This window comes from Quercus robur, chromosome 4 (assembly GCF_932294415.1).
Source record: "Quercus robur chromosome 4, dhQueRobu3.1, whole genome shotgun sequence".
Taxonomy (NCBI): Eukaryota; Viridiplantae; Streptophyta; class Magnoliopsida; order Fagales; family Fagaceae; genus Quercus; species Quercus robur.
In genome coordinates this window covers 46,343,104-46,367,007 of record NC_065537.1, presented here as the reverse complement: position 1 = coordinate 46,367,007, position 23,904 = coordinate 46,343,104, and the positions used below count along the sequence as shown (strand labels likewise).

Sequence of the window (23,904 nt, the reverse complement as noted above, 5' to 3'; positions counted from 1 at the left end):
TTGCTTGTCATGTAGGATTGTTAGTCCATTTCATTCTAATGAATTGAACACTCCACCAAATGTCAAGTACTGAAAGTTCCAAATAGGCTCTAACTTTCAAACTTTGAGCTTTTCAAAATTCGTCATAGAGCTCTTTTACTAGTATATAGTATATACCCGTTAAAAACTCTTTTACAATTTCGCCAAACGAACTGAGGTTCTTTTAGTGCAAAAAGCTCTTTTAATCTTCCTAGTCTGATGCTATACGCGCCTTAAAGAATTTCTCAAGCCTCACTTATTGATCAAGCTTTATTGAGCTCTCAACATTTCATCAATCCCTTAAAATTTCAAAAGGATGGAGCAAAACACATACTCTCCATTTGAATCAGATTCATTTTATAGTTTAAATTAAATTTTACAAATCTAAAGGCACACAAAAACTACAGATTACTATGTCATTTAAAATAAAAGACATGACAGTTAATACACAATTAGATTTAGATCCACTAAAATAAATTTTAAGCCAGATCTTGTTTTGTTTGGTGCCAAGTTGTTTCAAACCCTAAATTACTGTACTTCTTTGGTCCATTTAATATCCAAGGATTTCTAAATTCTTCTTCGAGATCAAGCTCTATCAAGCTCTCAATCAAATGTTAAATTTTCTCTAGATTGTGAAATTTTAAGGGGGTTTTCCCACTGTTCTAGAATAACTACTCAATTCCTTGAATTGCCATCAGATCAAGAGGGCTTTCGCTTTATTGCCATCAAATCAGTAGAAATTAATAATTTTCTTTATTCCTTTATAACCTTGTGTCATCTCTCTCAACTTGAATATGATTAACAATTTCTCACTGGTATATAATCATTTGCAATGATCTACAAAATATATGTGAAAATGAAAAGAGAATCAATTTTTATTTTATAATTATTTGTTCATTCTAGGCATGTTTGTTTGTTTGTTTGTTTTTCAAATACAAATTCCTTAAACCAGTTCGGCACTAAACATGGCCAGTGATAGATTTTTGTTTCAATAATGGATGGTCCAACCAGAGTTTGCTAAGAAAATATAACATAAAAAACCAGGTTCCTGATAAATCAATTTTCAATATATCAACTTAATTTGTTGTTTGTGATATAACCTCCTTGAAGCAAATTATAATCTATAAATTCCATTGTGTTTTCAAAGTTCAACTGCTCTGTTTCTTCTTGTGTTTCTCGTAGCCATTCTCTGCCCATATCTCTCAAATATATCTGCCAAATCAAACAACCCTGCCTCTCTCAATTTCTTTGCCACCTCCAAAAGCATAACATGAACTTCCTCATTTGAATAGTAATGTAAAAACTTATTGTAATCAAATCCAGGCACCTCAAGTCCTCTCTACATACTTGGTGGCTTCTAAATAGTTTCAAAATTCACGAGTGAGTCAGTTCCTTTCCTCACTCTCTTCCTGAAACGCCATTGTAGACTCACATCTCCTTGAAATGTTAAATTAGTATATTTTAAGGGCTTGTTCGATAGAGGAGTTTGAGTAATGTTGTTTGGGTGTTTTTGATATACGTGTGGGTAAAAAAGTGTGAAAATATGGATAATGTTGTTTAAAATGTGAAAATGTGTGTTAGAACTTACTTGCCAAACAGACCCTAAATGACGTGGCATATTTTAGGCCACAGATTGATTTTTATTAAATCTCAGCCATGGATCCAAATCCCTTTTTATCATCTCCCTAAACACTTTTGTTGCTTTACTTCCCCTTCTCAACTTCAAAAGCCCCTTCATCAACCCATGGTACATGCTTATATCCAGTTTCTCAATCCCTTCCACAACCCTATAAGCCTCTCTAACTCTCATTCTCTCCAAAAGCCAGGAAACTTGCAACACAAATGTCAGATTATCGGCCTGAATCAACTCTCTGGCGCATTTCTTCAAACACCATGTATGCTTGCACAATCTTACCCCTACGCACGTCCACTCAACCACAAGCCTATAAGTTGAAACACCCAAATCATCTAATCCTCATCATCTGAAATAACTTCAGTGCCTCATCAAACCTATTTATCTTGAAAAGGGTTTCCATCCTGCATCAATATCTAGCTGGAACCTTCATCCACCATCAAATTCCAAACCTTTGAAGCCTCAACTAAATCACGCACATCAAAAAAATTCTTTGTTAAACACTTATAAGTAACCCCATTTGGTTTTATCCATTCTTTCAACTTGTAAAACACAAACTTGGCCTCCTCAACAACCCTATTACCCACACAATGTCTCAACCACATTATTCAAAGTCTCCAAGCTATACTCATACCCAAATGAATTCATAGAGTGGAAAAACTCCAATCACCTTTTCAACTCCCTCGCCGCTGCCAAAGTCTTAAGCGCAATCCTACAAGTCTTATCATCAGCGAGACGCCGCCATCCCATCTCGTGAAGAAGTTCCCAAAAAAACTCTATTTCTTGCTTACCAATCACATTGAGCAGCTTGTTGAAGGAGACAGAGGTTTGAATGAAACGTGAATGTGGTGAGTTGGTTTCTGTGTACTGAAAGAACTCGTTGTTGCAGACTTGGAGGAAGAACTCGTTGGGTGTGAGTGGAAAGAGTGGAGCTTGGAGTGGAGTTTTGGGTCTGGGGAGTGCTGTTTCTGGTAAGGAATTGTGCAGACTTGGAGGAGGTGATCTGGGTGACTGGGTCGAGTGTTGAAATGGTGGCAATGGGGTTGGAGAGTTGGGGTGGGTGAGTTGAGTTGGTGCTTAATGGACAAAGGGGTGGTGGTGAGAGTCTGATGGAGGAGGTTTATGATGGGTTTAGTGGGTTATATTTGTTTCACTATGAGAAAGGTTCGACCGATAGCCTCGATAAGGCCCGTGTGGTAAACCTAGGATTACTCATTGCTATTGATAAGCCCAGGAGACTTTTTTTTCTTTCAGTACACAGAGAGAGAGAGAGAGAGGGAAAAGAATTCTGCGGGAATTTTTTTTTTGGTGTATGATCAATGATGGCTGGGTTGGTACTGATAAGAGATGGGCTGGGTGATTGGGAAGCTCACATCAATGTGGGCTGAGGAGTAAACAAAAGAAGCCTAGGTCAGTTTGGGCTTGGTTCATTTGTTGAGCAAGCTATCCTTCTTGGATTTTGGGCACCCACTTATGGTGGATGAGGACTGTTTTTAAGTCTTTAGTCTTTACCCCAAGGATTAGGGGTGTGTGACTTGGGACCTTTGATTAATCCATGACAAGAGAAACAAACCATCACTGCCATTGGGTTAGAGGCTTGGGATGACATCTCCTAATCAAAATGTGGCGACATCAGATTTGGGAGGGGGGGCTCTTGGGTTAAAGGTCTGTTGGAAGAAGTTCAAGTTCCAAGATTTAAACCCTTTGTCATACTTGGCTTTCGACTTTAAAAAGAAGGGATGTAAGAGCAACCGCATTGGTATGTTTAAAAGATTCCGTCTATTTTACACAAAAAACTTATTTTTTCTATTTTACACTATCACTTTTACAAAATACCAACGTTAGTTTATCCATTATACACACTTTTTTATTAAAATAATATTTTTCCTCACTTTTTCTATTATTTCCCACATACCCCCACTTAACCCACAAAGCCTTTGCCTCTCTCTCATCCCTCAAAGTCTCTACATCTTTTTTTTTTTATAATTTTTTTTGACAATTTGAAAACTATAAGGAAGAGAGAAGATGATGATGATGAAGAAGATGAAGATGATTGAAACATAAGGAAATCATCGGCTCCATATGCATTCAAAGAGAAAAGAGGGGTTGCGGATTTCAGAGAGATCTCTAACCCCCTTCTCTTCATCTGAGAGCAGAATCTCATTAAAGTCTCTGCATCTCAAATCCCTCGTCTCTCTCCTTAATTCTCAAATCCGCTAAGTCTCTACTACCATTGGGTTTGTATTTGATTTTGATTTTGGGTTTGGGTTAAGGGTTTTCAGTTAATGGTTTAATATTGAGTTGATTTTTTGTGGATTTTGGGTTGATTTTGGGTTTCCGTTGTTTTAACGGGTTTTGGTGGTGGTGATTGTTTTAACGGGTGATGGTGGTGACTGTTGGGTGGTGATGGTTGGACGGTGTGGGGTGGATGGTGGGATCTGTGTTTTGGTGGTGGTACTCTCGCAGGTTCTATGAGACAGTGAGAGATGGTGGGTTTTGGGTTTTGTGTGTCTCTGTGTTGGTTTGTCTGTGGGTGTGTTTGTGTGTATCAGAGGAAGAAGAAGATGATGAGGGAGAGAAGAAGTATGAGTTGGTTTTGCAGATGGAGAAGAGAGAGAAAAAAGGTACTGAAATGAGAAATTAATAAAATAATAGGATACACAACTACAGTAACTATGTACATATGCATGGTTACTGTAGCAAATGTGTAAATATGCACAGTTTTAGAAGGACTGATGTGGAAGATTTTTGGGGTAAAATGTGTAAAATTGGTTACTTTTTGTATTTTGCAAATGTTTACATCCATTGATGTGGATGTTCTAATATGATATTTAAACCAAGGAGGTTTCAACCATTAGGTCATTTAGGCAATGGTCTAAGGCTCCAAATAAAAGAAGGCCTCCTAAAATAAAAGATATTATATTAATAGAAAAGTAAGATCTCTCACTTAGAAAGAAAAAGAAAAAAGATATCTTCTGTTAGTTGATAAAATGTCTTGTTTATCATTTTATTAATATGTTTCACTATATTTAGGGTAGTTTAAGAGTGTAAAAAATTTAAATCTTCCAAAATTTTCACTCTTCCTTTCTCTCTCTATCAAAATTAGAATTAGAATTAATAATTTTTGAGACAAATTCATTATTAAAATCCATTGTTCAATTATTGAAGTCCAATATTGCTAAGAGAGACAATGATTGTCTAAAATATGATATTTAGTTTGATACGGATTGTTTTGATATTTTTATAATTAAAAGTTTTAAAATATGTTTTATAAATATATGTAAAAAATAGTCCAATTATTGTATTAAATTATATATAAAGTTGGATTTTTTTTTCTCTCTAATTCATATATAGCTTATAACAATATATTTTACATTTGCCTTCGACTCCAAAATGTATTAAGTTGGCCCTAGACTAGGTGCTATTTTTGCAAACCATAAATTTGAGTAAGATTTGAAAAAAAAAAAATCTGTTTAAAGCTGAATTGAGGTATTCAATAAAAACGTCATTGTTTAACATTTACAATTTTTAAAACTTTTTATTCTTTATTTAAATTACTTTGAAAATTTTAAATAAAAGTATGACCATATTTTGTACGAAAGGCATTTAACATGCTAATAACATGGTTGTTGATGATTTTGGCATGATCATGGTGGTATTAGTACAAATAAACCAATTCAATTGAGACTAAAGTTGTTAAAAAAAAAAAAAAAATCAAATTGATGACTTTTTGCAAAGACATGTTCAATAAGTACCACCATTGAGATATTGGAAGAAACTAATAATTCTTCACACTTTAAATTGTTGCCTTATGCCACAACATGGGTTGAGAAACCCTTACTTTAAACCTCCTAAATTCAAAGCCGTTACATTGTTTTGGTTAGCTTATGTCATCCTAAACCTTTAGAGTAATGAATTTCAATTTATTTTTTTGCACCCATAGTCATGTTTGTTTGAAATTCTAAGAAGTGTTGATTAAGTTACAAAATTCTCGTAGCTTAAGAGTTTATCTATGCCACAATGGATGGTGGCTAAAATCAAGGAAATGTCGCATATCTTATTTTATAACTTAACATCTAAGTGCTTGTTTGGTTTAGCCCATCACTCTAACTCAGTTATCATCACTTTATTCTTATAACTCAAATGTCTAAACTTATATCTCATATCTCTTCTCTATTTCTACCTTAACTCACTTTGAAATTTGTTTGGGTACAAAAATTTCATTACAAAAACTCAATTCTACCTCTAACATGTGGAGCCCACAATTCACATGGGTCAAACTTTTTTCAATTGTTACCCGTGGGACTCTATAAGAAGAAGATGAAATCCACACCTAGCTCCATCAGCCAAAACAACAAACCTAAACCTAGCTCCATCTCCATCAACAACAGCAAACCTAGTAGGATCAGCCATCATCACCACCAACAGCCAAACAAAATCCAACCATCAGCCACAGCCACACCAACAGCCATACAAACCCACCTCCATCACAGCCCAAGTCTTAAACCACAATCATAACCAGAACCAAAAATCCAAACCTACCAACATAGATCGATGATCCAAAATTGTGACTCACACCCACCAACACCAAAAACCCAAACCCACAAACATAGCAAATCCAAACTCAGGAATCCTTAGATTGAAGATCCAACATCATGAAGTTACAAAATTGAGGAGAGAGAGATGAACTGAAAGTGAGGAGTGGGAAGAGGGAAAATTTTTGACCATGGTGGTTCGGTTTAGAGAGAGAAGCTGAAGGTGAGAAAGCAAGAAATCACCGCTAGTTCAAGTGGTGGCGATGACAAATTTTAGGATTTTTGGCCCAATTGGGTTGAGCTTGAACCGAGAGACTTATGGTGGTGGCTTGTGGTAGCGGTTACTGGTGGTTTGTGTATGAGCAGTGGAGGTTTGGTGGAGAGCTATGTAGAAGAAAAAAAAAATGAAGAAGCAGATAAGGGAAAGCACAGGTTAGAATTGATTTGAGGCCAACTGAACCCATTGTGATTAGACAAGTCAATATAAGGATTCCACTCATTTGCTTAGTTTTACAAAATGCCACTGAAACTCAATTCTTATAACTTGAAAACATCAAAAAGTTGTTTTCAATTTTCATAACTCAAACTCAATTTTTTGAGAATTAAGTTATGAAAATTGAGTTAGGAAACTAATCTAAACAAAGCAAGTTTGTGTGGGGCCCACAAAATTTTGAAAATGAGTGATGAAAACTAAGTATTGGTTGATGAAAATGCTTGAACCAAACACCCTCTAAGCTATTTAGGCTAGTTCTACATGGATAGCATTTTTATATTTCTTTATAGTATAATCAACTGCATTAATGAGAAGAGTATGGGAAAAATACAGTGTGTAAAACATATGCATACGATTTTGGCATTTATAGAGAGGCAAACTAACTTGCAATATCTGTTTGTAATTTTACATATGTAATTATAGCTAGTTAGAGCATTTGCAGCAGTGGAGCTAAAAAGCTATAATGGTATTTTAGCTCCACCAATATAGCAAAAATGGCTTGCAGCAGTGGAGCCAGATCCATAAAATTTAGCTTATTTGCTACAGTGCACATCTATCTATAGATGTGCACTGTAGCACTCATCTAAAAAAAAAAAAAAAATTTTATTCCCACTACCGAATAAAATAATAAAACTCATCTTATTATTTTCATTCTTTTATTCCATTTCTTCTCTATTCCATTTCTTCTCACTGTGCACTCATCTCCCTCACTCATCAAACACTCATCTCCATCTCCCTCACTCATCTCTCTCACTCCATCAAGCACTCATCACTGTCGCCGTCCCAGCCCCAGCCCACGCCGTCCGTCGCCGTTCCAGCCCAGCCCAGCCACGCCGTCGTTATGGGTTTTTTTTTTTTTTTTTTTTTTTTTTTTTTTTTTTTTTTTTTTTTTGCTGCGGACTGCCAGTAGTGGTAGTGGTGGTGGTGTTTTCCGATCTGTTGTGGGCAAGTGGGCTTGTGTTTGTGTTTGTGGCAATGGGCCTGTGCTCGTTGTGGGTTTTTTTTTTTTTTTTTTTTTGCTGTGGACTGCCGGTAGTGGTGGTGGTGGTGGTGGTGTTGGTGTTTTCCGATCTGATGTGGGCAAGTGGGCTTGTGCTCGTTGTGGGTTTTTTTTTTTTTTTGGCTGTGGACTGCCGGTAGTGGTGGTGGTGGTGGTGGTGGTGGTGTTGGTGGTGGTTGTGTTTGTGGTTGATGGTAGAGGTGGTTGAGGTTGGTGGTGTAATATTTTTTTTGGTAGTGAAATATATTATTTTATTGTAGTAATTATAATATTTTATTGTGATGTTTATATTATTTTATTATGTTAAAAGTTAAAATATATCCACTGCTGTAACATGTGTATAGGTAAAATAGATAAAGTAACTTTTGGTGGAGCTAAATTGCTAAAAATTTAGCTCCACTGTTGTGGATGCTCTTACTAGCTTCTAGATTTATTTATTTATTTTTGAGAAATTACTAGCTTCTAGGTTGGCTTATAAATAAGCACCATCAATTCAATCATTGGTTGTCAAAAGGTGGTAATTGTCCTTCAAATTGTGATTCAGATTGATTTAATAAATAATTACTCATGCATCTAAAATATACATTATATCTTTACAACATGAAAATCCATGAACATATTGTCAGATACAAGGGTGGCGCCACATTCAACTCAGGGTTCAAATGAACCCAGGGCTAGTTAAAAGAACAAAATTTATATATAAATTTTTTTATATTTTTGTTTTGACCACTCTAAAATAAAAATTTGCTATTCAACACCAAGTTTTATCTTCACATTTTAAAGCAAAAGGAAAAAGTCCACAACAAAAATTCTTAATTGAGTAATGCTGTAGACAAAACAATAGTGGAGGAATGCACTGTGCAATCGAATAAGAGATTAGTGGAGGAATAAATATAATTGCTCAGTTGTATACATTGAAAGAAACATAGTTGGTACTTAGTATTATTAATAATAAAACTATTATGCAACAATTTTAAAATATGAAACTTCATAGAAGGTAGTTGTAAAACTTCATATAATTGCATTTTTTTTTTTTTTTTTTTTTTGATGATGCCAATATTTTCAACTAATACAAGTTTAATACAAGTTTTTTTAATGATCCCACTAAAAACAATTCCTGGAGCCACCACTCCAAACATATATGAGATTCCTTCTCCGAATAAAGAGTCCCTAACACCACACTATGAAATCTTATCTAGGTACAGACTCCATGGAATCATGTGTCATCTGCGAAGGCAGGGTTTTCTTCCTTTTAAGCATCTTTCTGTCACAATAAGTTTTAAGTGCAAATCACTAAATTAAAGTAGGCTGATTCTATAGGGTGGTAAAGCAACTTGTGGCTAAACTATGACTCAATGAGAATATATATATTCAAATGAAAAACATAGGAACCAAACCTTGAGTGACAATTTATCAAATGCAAGTTAACAATATAAGAATAAATTTCCAGGTTAATCGATCTTCTTAAAGCCATATTCATTAGAAAGAAAGGGAGAAAGAAAATTTAAACTAAATTCCTCATTGTTTTCAATGTTCATTCGTGTCAGTGTTACAAGAGAGACTTTTCTTTCTTATTTCTTAATTCTGTGTTAGACAAACTTGTTTCCTGACAACGTATCTAACTTGCACATATACTTACCGAACCAAAGGATAATTTATTTATTTTTATTTTTATAAATATTTTTTTGATATGCTCGAACTGTTTTGTCTTCTTGCGCAGACATGTCGAATTTGCTTCTTATGCGATTCATATAGAATAATTGAATTATTCAAAGGTGCCAAATTTCCAAAAGAGATAAAATTATATAAGGAGAACAAAAACAGTGAACATTCTTGCTTGCGGACATTATTTTCTCCATGTTCTTAGCTACCATGTGGAGCTAGCCTTAATTAACGCTGGCAATAATAGTAGTACGTACAGCGCACTTGATAATTCAATGCTGTTATTTAATCCACATGTTGCTAGAGTAATTGCCTTGCTTCTTTTTCTTCTTCTTCTCCTTCTTTATTTTATTTTTTTGGGTTCCATGAAGTTGAATAAATATCATTCTGAACTTTACAGTATGTTTATCTCTTTCTACACCTCTCAATGAACTTTTGAAAACAGATTTCCTTGAATGCACGCTGAAATCGTTGAAAGTGTATATATTTTTTGGTTCCAAACCCGGTAATAGGTTGTTCTTAGGACAATTGTTAACAATTCATTTTAAGAAAGTTAATTGACAATATTTTTACGGAAAATAGAAAAAATTGTCAAAACATTATTTATTTTCATAAAATTTTTCCTAAAATGGTTTGCTAATAAATGTATGGATTTAGAGTATCTATTAACATTTCCTATATTAAAAAAAAAAAAAAAAAATCGAAGAAGTGGTAAGTGGTATCCTAGCCGTTTGGTCAAACTAATCTACTTTTTAACTACTAGTGAGATATTCTGAAAGATGTCAACGTCTCAACTCTCAAGAGTAGACTACTAAACTCACCACCCACGTAGGACTCTACACAAGCCAGGTTTTGTAACTTGTGAATGCTGGAGCTCACCTTAATGACATAAGTAAAATGTTCAGGCTTAGTTCAAGCTCATACTAAGTCTAGGAATAATGTTCAAACTCGAGCTTGTAAAAAGTCTAAAAATTTGAGTGTCATAACTCCCAATTAATTAAAGGCTCAGTAAGATATATATTTATTTATCAACCTATAAACAAGCTTAGGCTTAGTTGTTTGTGAAGGATTTTTTTTTTTTTTGTTTTTGCTTGGGCTTGACTCATTTATTAAAAAACCCTAAAACTAAAATTAAAACTTAATTTATTTATAAACAAACAAATATGAATGAGCTTTCTATTTATCAAAGCTTAAACTATTTATGTACAGCTACGAATTGGTTCATTTTTTTTTTTTTTTAACAAAGGAAATTCTGCATATTCTTGCACTTCCACCAATTACTGTTTATTTCCATTTTCTTTAGACATTCCACGTGCTCCCTGTACAAAAAGAAATGGGATGTTTGATTATTTCTCTGCTTAATGAATATTTATAATGCACAGTCAGGACATCACCGTTGACTTAAAGCATGTACTTTGAATCAAGCCAATAAAATTTAGAAATTAGAGAAATAATAATCATTAAAAAAGAATCCCAAGAATCCAAATATATATTGATGATTTCATTTTGTTTTGCATGGAGTTCGGAGACGAATAAGTCATTGTTCAAAATGGCAACTTGTGCTTTATTTAGGACCCCTTGCACTTGTCCTTATCGATTAGGAGAAATTTTGTGCTAACATATGTATATAATTATTATTAATTTTTGCGTATTTATTAGTAAGATACATGATGATTTTAGAGTAACGGGTACCTTTATGCCAATACACAACTTTACATGATTATATTATAATAATGATTGATTTATTACGAAAAGAAAAAAAAAAGATTATAATGATTGGTAAACTATTGCAGTGGGAGCGAAAACCGAGTTAGATGTGGTCAGGATGAATTTCTTGAAATGTATGTCCGAATCTGGTCAGAACTCAGTAGAGGGCCTAGCACGTGCAATTTCTACCTTGCCGCATGCCAACTTTGATTTGTTTCACTTTCTTTTCTTTCTATTTTTTTGGGATTTTTTTTTTTTTTTTTTTTTGAGAATCAAAATTTTATTAAGCTTACACAGACTTTTGGGATTGATTATACTATTCCGGTATTCTCCATACTTGGGGGATATTTTATTTCGAATAAAATCCTAGAAATTAAAATTGCTTCAATCAAAATTTTAAAATTTCGAAAATTGTCACAACAATTCTTCCCTTTAGGGATCATTATTAAATAATAGGAACCAAAATCCAACTATACTATAATTAGAGTTCATTTGCAGAAAATCCTTTCATGTGAATCGTATGTGATATTCTGGCACTAAAAGGATTAAGGCCCTGTTTGATATATGTGTTTAAACATATGTTTTTAGTTTTTAAACAATATTACACATATTTTCACACACATTTTTACTTGCACATATTTTCAAAAAAATTGAAAACTGTTGTTTAAAAACATATACCAAACGGGTCCTATATAACTTAAAAATTTTAATAGTAAACACCGCTTAATGAAAATGTAATTATTTTGTAAGTCATATCTTTTTCCTGGGTTGTAAAGCACCGGTTCGACTTCATGTGCATATGTACACATCCTTTAGTTTCAAATGCAGTTGACTTAAAAATTTTCTTTTACTTTTGGTTTGTAGTGAATTCATTGACGGAGTGGATTAGAATGAATTAGAAATATATTAATTTTAAATGAAAATTCTTAAAGTTTAAAATTTAATTTAAAACCACCACAAAAGTTTTAGGGAAATGACTTAATTTTCATTATTTTCTTTTTGGCTTGATGCATTATCGAAAGGTCTTTAAGAATTTAATAAATCTCTCGACACTGATCCCTCATTTGACACATCAAGTAATTATAAGGACAATGACAATTTTTTTATGGCCATTTTGATTGGGGGGAGTAGGGTAAAGTTGGCCAAAAATTAGAATCTCTCCCCCTCCATCCAAACTAGCCATTAAAGATTGAGTAAGAATCTAAATTTGGTAAAAAATTTAGGCTTTTGAACCCAAAAAATCAACCAAGCTAATCCCATGAGATGGTTATAGCCATGAATCTGGTCAGAAAGCCCTATAAAGTTTAGAAATAATTACAAAATAAATGATAGATTTTGACTTTAGTCTCAATTGTATCGATGCCGAGTTACTTCTAGCTTCCCCCTCCTCACTCCCCTCCCCCCAAGAAAATAATGAACACTTAAAGCAAACTATACATACTTTTTTCTCCCAAAAAAAAGAAAAAGAAAAAAAAGAAAGAAGAAGCAAACTATACTTAAGGCTTATTTAGACACTAAAAGACTGCTAAGTTATATCCTTTAGTTCAGTTGATGCTTCTAGATGCAAAATATCCCAAATTATGGTGGCATATTCATTGCATTGAGCTTATTTATTATATTATTTACATATGAATTGGCCGTTTTGTTTTGTTTTTTTAGTTCGAACCCCTCGCCTCCCTTGAACTTGTGCATGTGGAAATACCGGCCCGTCTACAAGAGCAGGTGGTAGTTTTCACCATAAACTCACCTTTTTTTTAAAAAATTTATTTTAATTTATTTATTTTAAGTTAACATTAATAATTTGAAATTATAAATTTTGAATTTTATTTTTAAATTTCGATAATTTGATAGTTACAATGAGGGTAGGGGAATTTGAATCCTAGTTAGGTTGGCCACCTCAACAATATTTTAAGTGAAATATTCTTGTGTATTTATATTTTAATTATTGAGTATTTTTCATGGAAATATGAAAGGATTTTTTTTGGGGTAAATGATGAAATGAATTTTGTAAGTGAGATAGGGAGAAAAACACTTTTCTCAAAAGAGAAAAGAAAAACTAAATATGTAATATATTTTATTTTGGGTTGTAATATAAATTAATATTATAGCATTATACCTTTTTTTTAGAAGAAAAATGCATCACATTATTTTATTTAAAAGCCATTAAATCGGCAACATGATAGTCATGGAGGTCTAGTGGAACCGACTCCATCCAAACAAAAATAGGAAAAGAAAACCTAAGAGCAAAATTATGGGGCATTTTTTTTTTTTTTTTTTTTTTTTTTTTTTTTTTTTTTTTTTTAACTTGGGTCCTAGGCAATTGCTTGAATTGCTTAGGGGTTGAGTTGGTAATGATCCTAGATGCTTTCGTTAGAGACACCGAGAGGTGGCAGTTGAGCTACCAAGCTTTTGAAAGTTTTAAACTTTAGACTTGATGCAATTAGCCAACCTCTTGGATTAAATTACCACTAAATTTTAAAGTGTGGTCCAGTGCCTTTGTTGGTCATTTATTGCTTTTAAGTTCCAATTCATTGAATTGATTTGTACACAGAATATATCTGTATTCTCAATGCATTGTTTGGGGCTAAGAGGATCTTGGAAGCAAATCTTCAAATTGGGACCGTATATATGCTTGGTGGTTGTCTTTCATAATCTCTAAGAAAATTAATTGAACTTAATTTGCATAGTAAATTATTGCTTAAAAAATCATGGCTAGCAGTCAATCATAGAGTGTCAACGAAGCATGTGCACCATCCATGGATGCCTTGAGCCAATCATGAATGTGGTAGACAGGAGACAACACAGTTCAATTACAATCATTTCGCTTCAAGATTAATCCATAATTTGGAAGACAATATGATCTAGATTCCGACACAAGGATATCTTAATTGCACGAGCATGAATTTAATATGTTTTCTTAGGGTAATTCTATTTAGATATGGATCTTTTTCTCATCGGCATTTCGACAATAAAATAGACTCGATAATTCATCAATTATGTGACTGTGTAATTGGTATAGAAATAAGTACATTTTCCCCCTTTATCTCTAGAATTTTTCACTATGTTATATATAGAGATGTATATATTTGGATGTACCAATACATATGATTGTTATAGAATCCATTAGAGAGACGACATGTAATATAATGTACCCTTTGGAAATTCCTTTATTTAGTAAGATTATAAAGCTGTGAACTTATGTGGCATTGAGCAATGCTTGGAAAGCAATTTGTAGTGATGTGATGTGAGACAATGCTTGGAAAGCAATTTGTGAGACTTGAAATTGAAAGGAAACTTCCTAGAATAGAACAAAGCTTGAAACACTATTTCAATGACTGCGACCAAACAGTAATATAAACAACTACCTATGAAAATGAAATGACCTATTTGTAGATGCATAATTATACAGCAGTGAGCAGACTTAGACAGAAGTAGAAAACAAGAGCTAGAGAATCATTATAAGAATCCAATTCCAAAACTAGCTTATTTACAGTTTTAATTTCTTAACATTTTAAGGAACCGCTTCAGTTGCCGATGTCTATAGAATATCTTTCAATTTTTTGTTTTTAATCTTCTTCTTTTTAAGATATGATAGTTTATTTATAGTTTTTCGGATGTTTTAAGTAGTGTTGAAATGTATCCAACTCAAGCTTTCTTTGAAAAAAAAACTTGTTTATATTTATTTATTTAGTAAACTAGTTAGGTTTAAACTTAAGTTTGGATTCGATTTTTAAACAAGCTGAACATAAAAATAATGATGTATTTGCAAACAAGCTAACGAGTATATAAGACTTGATTTAAAAATGTTTATAATAATATAAATATATATCTTTATATGTATACATATATAACAATATGCTCATACATATATAAAAATATGCTCATGGAAACTTGAGATTTGAATTATGTATATTTGTTATATATTCATAACATATCAAATTAATATTTGTAATTTATTAATGATATTATATAGACAATTCTATCGTATAAATTATATATAATTTTTGACAATACAAGGTTGGTGAATCTAATTTTTATAAGTTAAAAAATGAAAATCATATGATCTAAATAACTCTTATTTATTAATTTGTTTATATAAATGCGATAAAATTTCAATCTATGACGCTTACTTTATAATGATTACTCTATATCATTAAGTCCAATACACTAATTGGTTTTTGGCAAAGGCTAGTCCGTTTGGGAACAACTTATTTAGTTGAAACTAAAAACTTTTTGTTGAAAGTGTAGAAAAAAAAGTTAAAAACTAACTGAATATTATAATGAGACTCATGAATGGTACAAAAAAGCTAGAAACTCAAATAAGTTAAACTATTCATCACATCCCAAACAAACTAGTTTGAACTTTAAGTTTCTTATTTGATAACAAGAGATTTTACCAATTAAATTAATTAGAACCTCTTTTATCTAAATAACTCAAATAATATAATTCCAACTATAATTTAATCATTAATTATTAATGTAGATTTAGAGTACCACAATTTTTTTTAGTCACACAGTGTTTATTATGTATGAGAAAAAATAAGTTAATTAAATAACTCGTTGAGTTTGTTTGATACAACTTGTTTATTGGCCCAGTTTTAAGGAGTTAACTCTTCAGTTTCTATTCTATAATAATAACCTTTTAGTATCATGTCAAGAAAAATATATATTTTTTCATACAAGATAGAAATTATACTATAATCTAATTTAAATGTATATGTATGTGAAACTCCCTCTTGGAAACTTGAACCCTAACCTTTACCCCCACACTTCACAGGATTTGATCCCAAATCCCATATCTCATTTCTTCATTCAATAATAGGAAAGTTTCCATAAAATATACTAATTGGTCTCTTTTGTTTAACCACACTTTCCTCTATAGTCTGAGTTGCAAATAAATTAAGCTTCCTCAATTGATAATAGTTCATAAAGTATGCATGACATATACTTGAAAATGAACCGGTTATTATTATTATCTTTAGATGAATGTGATTGAAAATTTTATTAAAGCACTGGACAAATACAAAGCCACAAAAACAGCAACACCATAGAAATTAACAATTATCAGCACAGAAGCCTCTCAAACGTACAGTCAAACTTCAAGCAATAGCAAAATTCAAAAAGTCAATATGACACACTACCAGCACTGAAAATATTCCAACCAGTAAAGCAAACAAGTAATAAGACAGATAAGAAAAAATTAAAAGACAATCTATTACAACCAGAAGATTGAGCTCTATACGTTTTTTTTAACAAACTTTAACCAGTTATTTTTCAACTAGTTTCACATTCACTTTCACTTTCACACACACACAAACACACACATATGATTATAATTGTACACATGGTGTTTGTCCACAAGTAGAAACTAGAAAGGTCATCTTCTGACGATTACTTTCATGTAGCATTGTAATTCGCCAGTATTCCTAAACTATCTGTTACGATTTGTCTGTGACATAATGTGCGAGGCTCCACCATTTTTTGGCACTGTCCAAGGACTCCTCTATGATTTGATGAGCTAACAATCGGGGTTGCCCCACTATAGGTCACCCTCAATCTCAATATGGTGATGGAAAAGTGGCTACATATGTACAACAAAAATAACTATAAATTAAAGAATACAGGGGCCCATGCACATGAACAATGTGTACAATTACAAACATACGTACCAACAAGGAACAGAAACATCTCTAAACAATGACATGTAATTGTAGGGTATAGAGTTTCTATGTCCAGAAGAGAACTATTCTAGGAGTCAACTTGATTGGTAGATCCTATCAGTCCGATAGAACTATGGTTGCAGTAATGCCAGCAATGGATGGCCTATAACTAACACAAAGATTGAAAATTATTCAAAGGGTCCTATGTTCATGATATTTGCGCTAATTATTGTTTTGCATGCTCAGTTATACACTATTGTACATACTCAACTAAAATCATGTTTTGAAATATGATTTTAATTATAATTGTGAAATTGTGTTTTATAAACATGATTCGATCCTATAATTATAATTGAAATTGTGTTTTCAAAATAAGATTTCAATTGATATACATAGTGTGTAACTATTACCACAATATTTTATAAAAATTTAGTTACTTTTATTTTAAAGAGTATTTTTTTTAATTAACTTTTGCTATTTAATGTAGGTGAGATCCATTTGAAACTTTCTTAATGAGTGCACAAAAACACTCGTTAACAAAAGCCTATTCCAAATTTTGATGGTGGTGACTTGGCAAATGGCTTGTCGATCTTGAGGTATCAAAGATTCTTTCACATCCTTACTGACCAATTGTGTGTATAAATTTATGTCAATTATTATTATACACTGAGTTATATACTATCGTACATACACATTGATTGAAATCAAGTTTAGAGAACACAATTTTAGTTGTATCGCATACACACCACCTATAACTATAACCACTTAATAATTAAAAAAAATTAAAAAAAAAACATTTTATATTATAATCGGAAGACAGAATTTTAGTGACTTATCCAAAGTAGGGCTAGAATTGTGAAAAGAAGCACAATAAACAATTAGTAATCAACGTAAGCTAATACATCGTATGAACTTTTGTAAAATCAAGCCCCTCCAAAATATGGTAAAGTGGAAAATTTTGTAGAAATTTGAAGCACATTAAATTAAGGTGGAGAAATAGACAAATAGTTGTTTAGAGTGACTTTAGACTTCTTGGATTTTTAGTATTAGTTGACATAAAAAGTCATATCAATATGCCATCAAAACAAAAAAAGTCATCAAAATGACGCATTAGTTTTAGTAATATAAAATGTCATATCAAACTAATGGAGTGAAACATTAAAAAACAAAAGGGTTCATGGTGATAATTTTTGATACCTCATATGACACTGATTGAGTTGTATAAGGGCGATTTAGACGTAATACGGGTATCACATCGGATGCAATACCATTTGGCAAAAGAGTCAACTTTTGTTACCAGTCATAAGATTCACATAAGTTAAAAATAAAAGTACAAAAAAAAAAAAAAATAGTTATATATATATATATATATATATATATATATATATGTGGTCTGGTTATGCACACTCTAAGAAGACTCATTTGTTATAATTTTAGAAAAATTTTGACACTAATTTTATGAGAAATATACAAAGTTGTTAAAAAATTAATTATTATTTTTTCTTAAAAAACTTTTAAAAATGGACAAAACTTAAGTATAGTACTTAGGTACTGTTTCATAGGTTCTCCTCTTAAAATTTTGCCATGTGATTATTCTCATGGAATAGAAATGTGATTTTTAGTTAAGTAGCTATATGGTAAAATCTTAAGAAGGGAATCTAGAGAACAATACCTAATGTATTATACATAAGTTTTGTCCCTTAAAAATATTATTTAAATGAATACCCTAAGCTTAGGGTTAGGGCAGTTGTTAACTTTCTCCATATCTAAAATGACAGAAACAACCACAATAAATTTGTTCGTGTAAGTCAATAAATCATTAATATTTGTATTTTATTTTTTTTTAAATGTGCATTACAACTTATAATTGGATATTTATTAATCTTTAACCGTTGAGTCACTTATTCAGTGTGTTGTCAATGTCCCCAACAAATGATATAAACACAACAGTTACCATTAATTAAATTCACAATAACTTAGGGATTATACCTAATAACAGTGGTCATTGATTTAAATTTCACTTTCCATACAGTTACTATTATTAAAGAAAAATAAAATCCAAAGGGTTATTAAAGACATGGGGTGGTGATTTGTAACGTGGCCTTGAGGGGAATAAGGTAGAACAATAGCAAGTACCTAATAAATGAGAGGCCCTGTCTCTGAGGATTCAATCTTCCCTCCTCATAAATATATGGGCAAGGACATGTATATGTGATTTCAACCGTTCCCTTTTAAACCACTCACATGAATTATGCCTCTTCAAAATTTCCTTTATTCTGAGCCTTTAAAGAAATTATCTGCTCTCTTCTTGTTTTGTTTTTGAGGAATATCTGCTCTCTTCTTTGCAATATGAACTTGGAAAAATGACAATTTGTGTCATTTCCAATTTCTATAATAATCAAAACATGCTAAAAGGAAGAGCTGTTTAAAATTGGAACTAAATTGACTCAACAAAGACATTAGCCTTAGTAACGTCCACAACATCTATACAATGAAACATTTATTTCATGGGTTAAATTTTTCTCCTTAAGTAATCCTGTCTTTACTTCAAGTTCAAGAGATATTGTTATATTTTATCAATGAAACAAAATTATGTATTATTTGTCAATAAGGATGTGGTTCCGGTTACCAATAAGTGAGAGGAAAATTTGAATCCAAAATTTTTTTATTAGAAGAATCAGATAATACAACTGAGATACAAGACTCTTGATTTTATTATTATTTTAAAAAGTCCATCTTCAAATATCAATACTAGCTCTAAACCACTGTATGAGGCAGAAAATTTAGAGGCATGGCCGCATGGGTTATGTTGTATTCACTGATATCAGGAAACACACGAAAGTAAAACATGGGGCTATGTCAAAAACCATGAGTTGAATTTTTGATAACTGCAACTTACTATGTCACAACAGCCATATTAACTATATATTTATAAAACGTTAATTTATAAAATAAATAATGCATTGTAGCATTAATCATATTTCAATGTTAAAACAAAAAAAATTAAGTTGACAAAAGTACTGTTTTTTCGGTTGGTATGAGAGAGCATTAAATAACATTAAATTTCTCAAACCTACAATTAAATACACACAGCAATTCAGGCCCTACCAGTCTCATTTTCAATCATCTTCTCCTTTAAATATCATACTGAAAAACCTCCCACCGATCACATTTAACACCTACCCCCATTGAAAACAAGACACATTCACAATCCCAAAAAATCATTCAAGCCCACATCTCTACAAGCTGTTCCAGATCCAATGAGCAAGAAGATCATGAAGTTGCCTTCTCTTTTCAAGAACAAAGAAACAACAAAGCAGCCATGGCAATGGCCCTCATGTAAGGAGCCAAGGACCCTTTCTTTCCGAGCTAGAGATGACATGTTCAAGACTGTGAACTCCATGTTCTTTGACCCTAATATTGATGGGGTTGAAACACCTGAGTCTTGGTTCACAACCTCTTCTGAGTCTGCAAGCTTTTCAACCGAGTCTGAGGACTTGGATAATGGTGAGTCATTGGAGATGCTAGTTCGTGGGGTGAGGTCTGAGAGGCTGTTTTTTGAGCCTGAGGACACAAGCTCGATCTTGGTGAAACCAAAGGATGATGGGATTCCATTTAAAGAAAGTGTGGTGTTGGCAATGGACTCTGACGATCCATACATTGATTTCAGAAGGTCAATGGAGGAGATGGTTGAAACTCATGGGCTGAAAGATTGGGAGTGCTTGGAAGAGTTGCTAGGGTGCTATTTGAAGATGAATGGAAAGAAGAATCATGGGTTCATAGTTGGAGCCTTTGTGGATCTGCTTGTTAGTCTTTCTTCCACTTCTTGTTCTGATTCAACTTCTTATTCTTCTGCTGTTTCTTCCTTTCCTTCTTCTCCATTATGTTCTTCTGTGGGCCAGAATGAGATAGAAGAGATAGAAGTACAACAGATGGTAATGTCTTAGTTTTTAATGTATCAATCACTTTTGTGTATATTTAGCAGGTTAAAAAATAGTGACAATATATTGAGATATCAAAGTTCTCTCGCTTTCTCTCTTTCTCTATCTATGACTTATACTGCTTTCTTAAATGCAATATCAATGCTCTGTCCCTGAACTGCAAAGGGGGTGAGAGTGGGTGGGAAGGGTATTGGTCTTACTCTTAGGTCTAATTATTGTTTGGCAAAACTTAGAATAGTAATCCTGATTTTTTTTTTCCTACAGTAAATTTTATTTCATACTCATTATTTCACATTTCACACACATTTTCTGTTAAGACTGTTTTTAAAACCTTTTGGCTCGTTTGGTAAAAAATTTCTAATAATGTTGTTTAAGTTTTGTGAAAATACGTATAGGTAAAAAAAGTGTGTGAAATACGTGTTGTGGTGTTTAAACAACAGTTTTCGTTGTTTAAACACAATTACAAAACGGACCTTAGAAATCATGTTTTAAAAACATGATTTCAATAAAATTAAGAAAACACTATTTCGTAATTTTGTAATTTCAACTAAAATTGTGCACTTTTTAAAATTGTGTACTTTAAAAACACTATTTTAGTTCATGTGGCATTATATATACGGTAAAAATGTAATAAACAATATGTAACTATCATTACTCCATTTCATAGACAACAAAATGAAACTGAAAAAGGTTAATTATTTTTGATCTCTTTTTCTCAATGGTCTTGTGGGATGGGTGCACACGTGTGAGTAATAAGAGAATGTACGTGTGATACTTTGTATAGAAACATGCTACATTGAATGAAAATTTGACCAATGTACCTTAGGTCGTAATTTTCAACGTTCTGAAAAATAATTTCCTGACAGGCAGGAACAGCTACTCTTCCAGCTTGAATAATTGTAGAACAATAATAATCTAGACTCATAGCATAATTTATAACAAATTATTAAAAATTGTATCTTTAGACATTTGTTAATGAACTATTTAAAAAAAAAAAAATTAAATACTACTTTTAAGAAAAATATAAAAAGTTGTAAAAAAATTAATTACTTTTTTTCTTTTCAATAAAACATTTCCAAAAATATTTTTTTAATATATACCTTAAGGTATTCATTAACATTTCTCATTCTTAACTGTAGATGATAAAAAGGCTTACATGAGAATTAATAAAACCCGTCGTCTTAGCGGTTGTTATCTCTTACACAAAAATTAGTGTATGGATATCCACGTGAGACATCCACTTTGCAAGCTGTACGTGTCGCACAGGCTGTTGCTCTCGCTATAGAAGTAAATGGACCTCCTGTATTGAGACACCATAACCTCTCATGTTTGTTGTGCAGGACATTATATGTGGCAGCACTAGACTTTTGTCACAAAAGCTGTGCCCTTGAATATGTACGAATCTCAATTATGTATGATTCTCAAATATGCTAAATAATTAATAATTATCTTAAAAGATCAAGCAGATAATTAAGATAATCTGCTCTAATTTTTTTTCAAGTGTTCCTCCATTTTGAAACTACTTTTCAATTTTTATAATCATTAAATTTTAATAACTTCTTTTTTAAAAATTAAAAAAAAAAAAAAAAATAATAATAACAAAGTTCTTTTAAAAAAATAAAAATAAAAACTATGTTAAAAAGTAAAACTAAGTACAAATCACTTCTTTTTTGTACTCTCTTTGGGATCCGTTTATTTTGTTGAAACTGAAAGTTTTTTGTTGAAAATACTAAAGATAAATACTAAAAGTTATTTGCAATAGTACAGTGGGACTCATAAATAGTATCAAAAAATGCAGTGGGGCTCATGAATAGTAGCAAAATTAAACTGAATAGTAAAATAAACTGGTCTTTTAATTTGGAGCCGAATGCACACTGAAACAGAGCAATTCAAGATAAGCAACTTACATGCTCTATCAAATGATATCCTTATAGAGATTTTTTAAAAGTTGGCAAATATTTGAAAAAAATATATCAATAATATTAAACTTAAGTATAAATGTTTCTTATGTATCTAATTGTGGTTATCTTTTGAAATATGGATTCTTCTATGATACCTGAGAGGTATGGTACCCTCTTTATTTATTTATTTATTTTTGAATAAGTGGTATGGTTTAGATTATGATCTCAATAGTTTATGTGTGGACATAGGGTCGGTGCTCGGTAGTGACCTGTAAATATGGGGCTGGGCCTAGCCCAGTAACATAGAATTGGTCGGCGCTAGCCACAGGGGTAGAAGCCAATACTTAAACCGACCCCCTGAGCATTGCTAGTGCCTTGGGAGAATTCGCTACTGAGTACCATTCGGTGTCAAGTGCAAGTTTCAAGAGAATCCTTGAAAAAGACCAATTTACTAGGGATTCTGGGCAGAAGTGGGGACCATGTGAGAAAAAGGTAGAAAGGTAATTATTAAGACCCTACTAAGGGGTGACTATAAAAGGGAAGGTAGGATAGAGGAGAGGAGGTTGGCAAAAATTAGGGGTGAGAGACAGGAAAGAAGGTGAGAAGGGAAACACATCAGGGAAGGGAAAGCAATACAAAGGGAAAGTTCTGGTATTTTACAGTTGGGCTTTCAAGGCAGCATTTTAGGTTTACCATAGTAGGACTTTAGTCATCCCCACCGACAAATAAATTGGGAGCCCAATCCCTATCAAGCAAGTACCAACGAGTTTGGGTACCACAGTTTATATCAAGTAATTTAATTTTTTGTTTTGTTTTTTGTTTTTGTTTTTGTTTTTGTTTTTGTTTTTGTTTTTGTAAGAAAGATTAAATCACTTAAAATTGTTTCCTATTAATAATTTACAGAAAACAAAAACTAAATTTGAAATCCCTCATTCAAAATGACAATAGTCATTTAGTTATAATATTTGCAACTCTTTTATACAACTTGCTTTCTGGGAATTACACTGATATTATTACTGTGCAGTAGTAGAGAGGGATGAAACAATTTCAATCTTGTTGACATTGAAGAATTCCCTGCAAACAGAGAAGCTAACGTATCAAAACTGATCATTCTGCCATTTCCAGAAGATGAACAATCAGAATGCTGGAAGACAATCAAAACCAGTCAAAATATAGCAATAAATTCAGCGAAAAAAGTAGAGGAAGGCATAAGGATCTGAAAAAGATATGTTGTAGGTAAATTTAACTTAGGCACATCACAACGCCTTAGCCATGCCATAGCAACCCCAAGAATGGAACAAAAGCATACGGCTATGGCAGGTCTTGTCAAGTAAGACCCCACTTTGTCACAACA

The 23,904-nt window shown here is 32.3% G+C and overlaps 1 protein-coding gene and 1 pseudogene across 1 annotated transcript; one reads left to right on the top strand and one right to left on the bottom strand.

Annotated features, from left to right (window-relative positions):
• Nucleotides 1-1,126: 1,126 nt before the first annotated feature.
• On the bottom strand, nt 1,127-2,790 carry LOC126724465 (putative pentatricopeptide repeat-containing protein At1g26500; annotated as a pseudogene).
• Nucleotides 2,791-19,828: 17,038 nt separating this feature from the next.
• Nucleotides 19,829-20,752, top strand: LOC126722305 (transcription repressor OFP13). Its single transcript, XM_050425459.1, has one exon. The coding sequence runs from the start codon at nt 19,969-19,971 to the stop codon at nt 20,653-20,655; it is 687 nt and encodes a 228-aa protein (XP_050281416.1). The 5' UTR covers nt 19,829-19,968; the 3' UTR covers nt 20,656-20,752.
• Nucleotides 20,753-23,904: the final 3,152 nt, after the last annotated feature.

Bases quoted from the DNA above. Each gene is read 5' to 3' on its own strand.
- LOC126722305 (XM_050425459.1), top strand. From the start codon at position 19,969: ATGAGCAAGAAGATCATGAAGTTGCCTTCTCTTTTCAAGAACAAAGAA.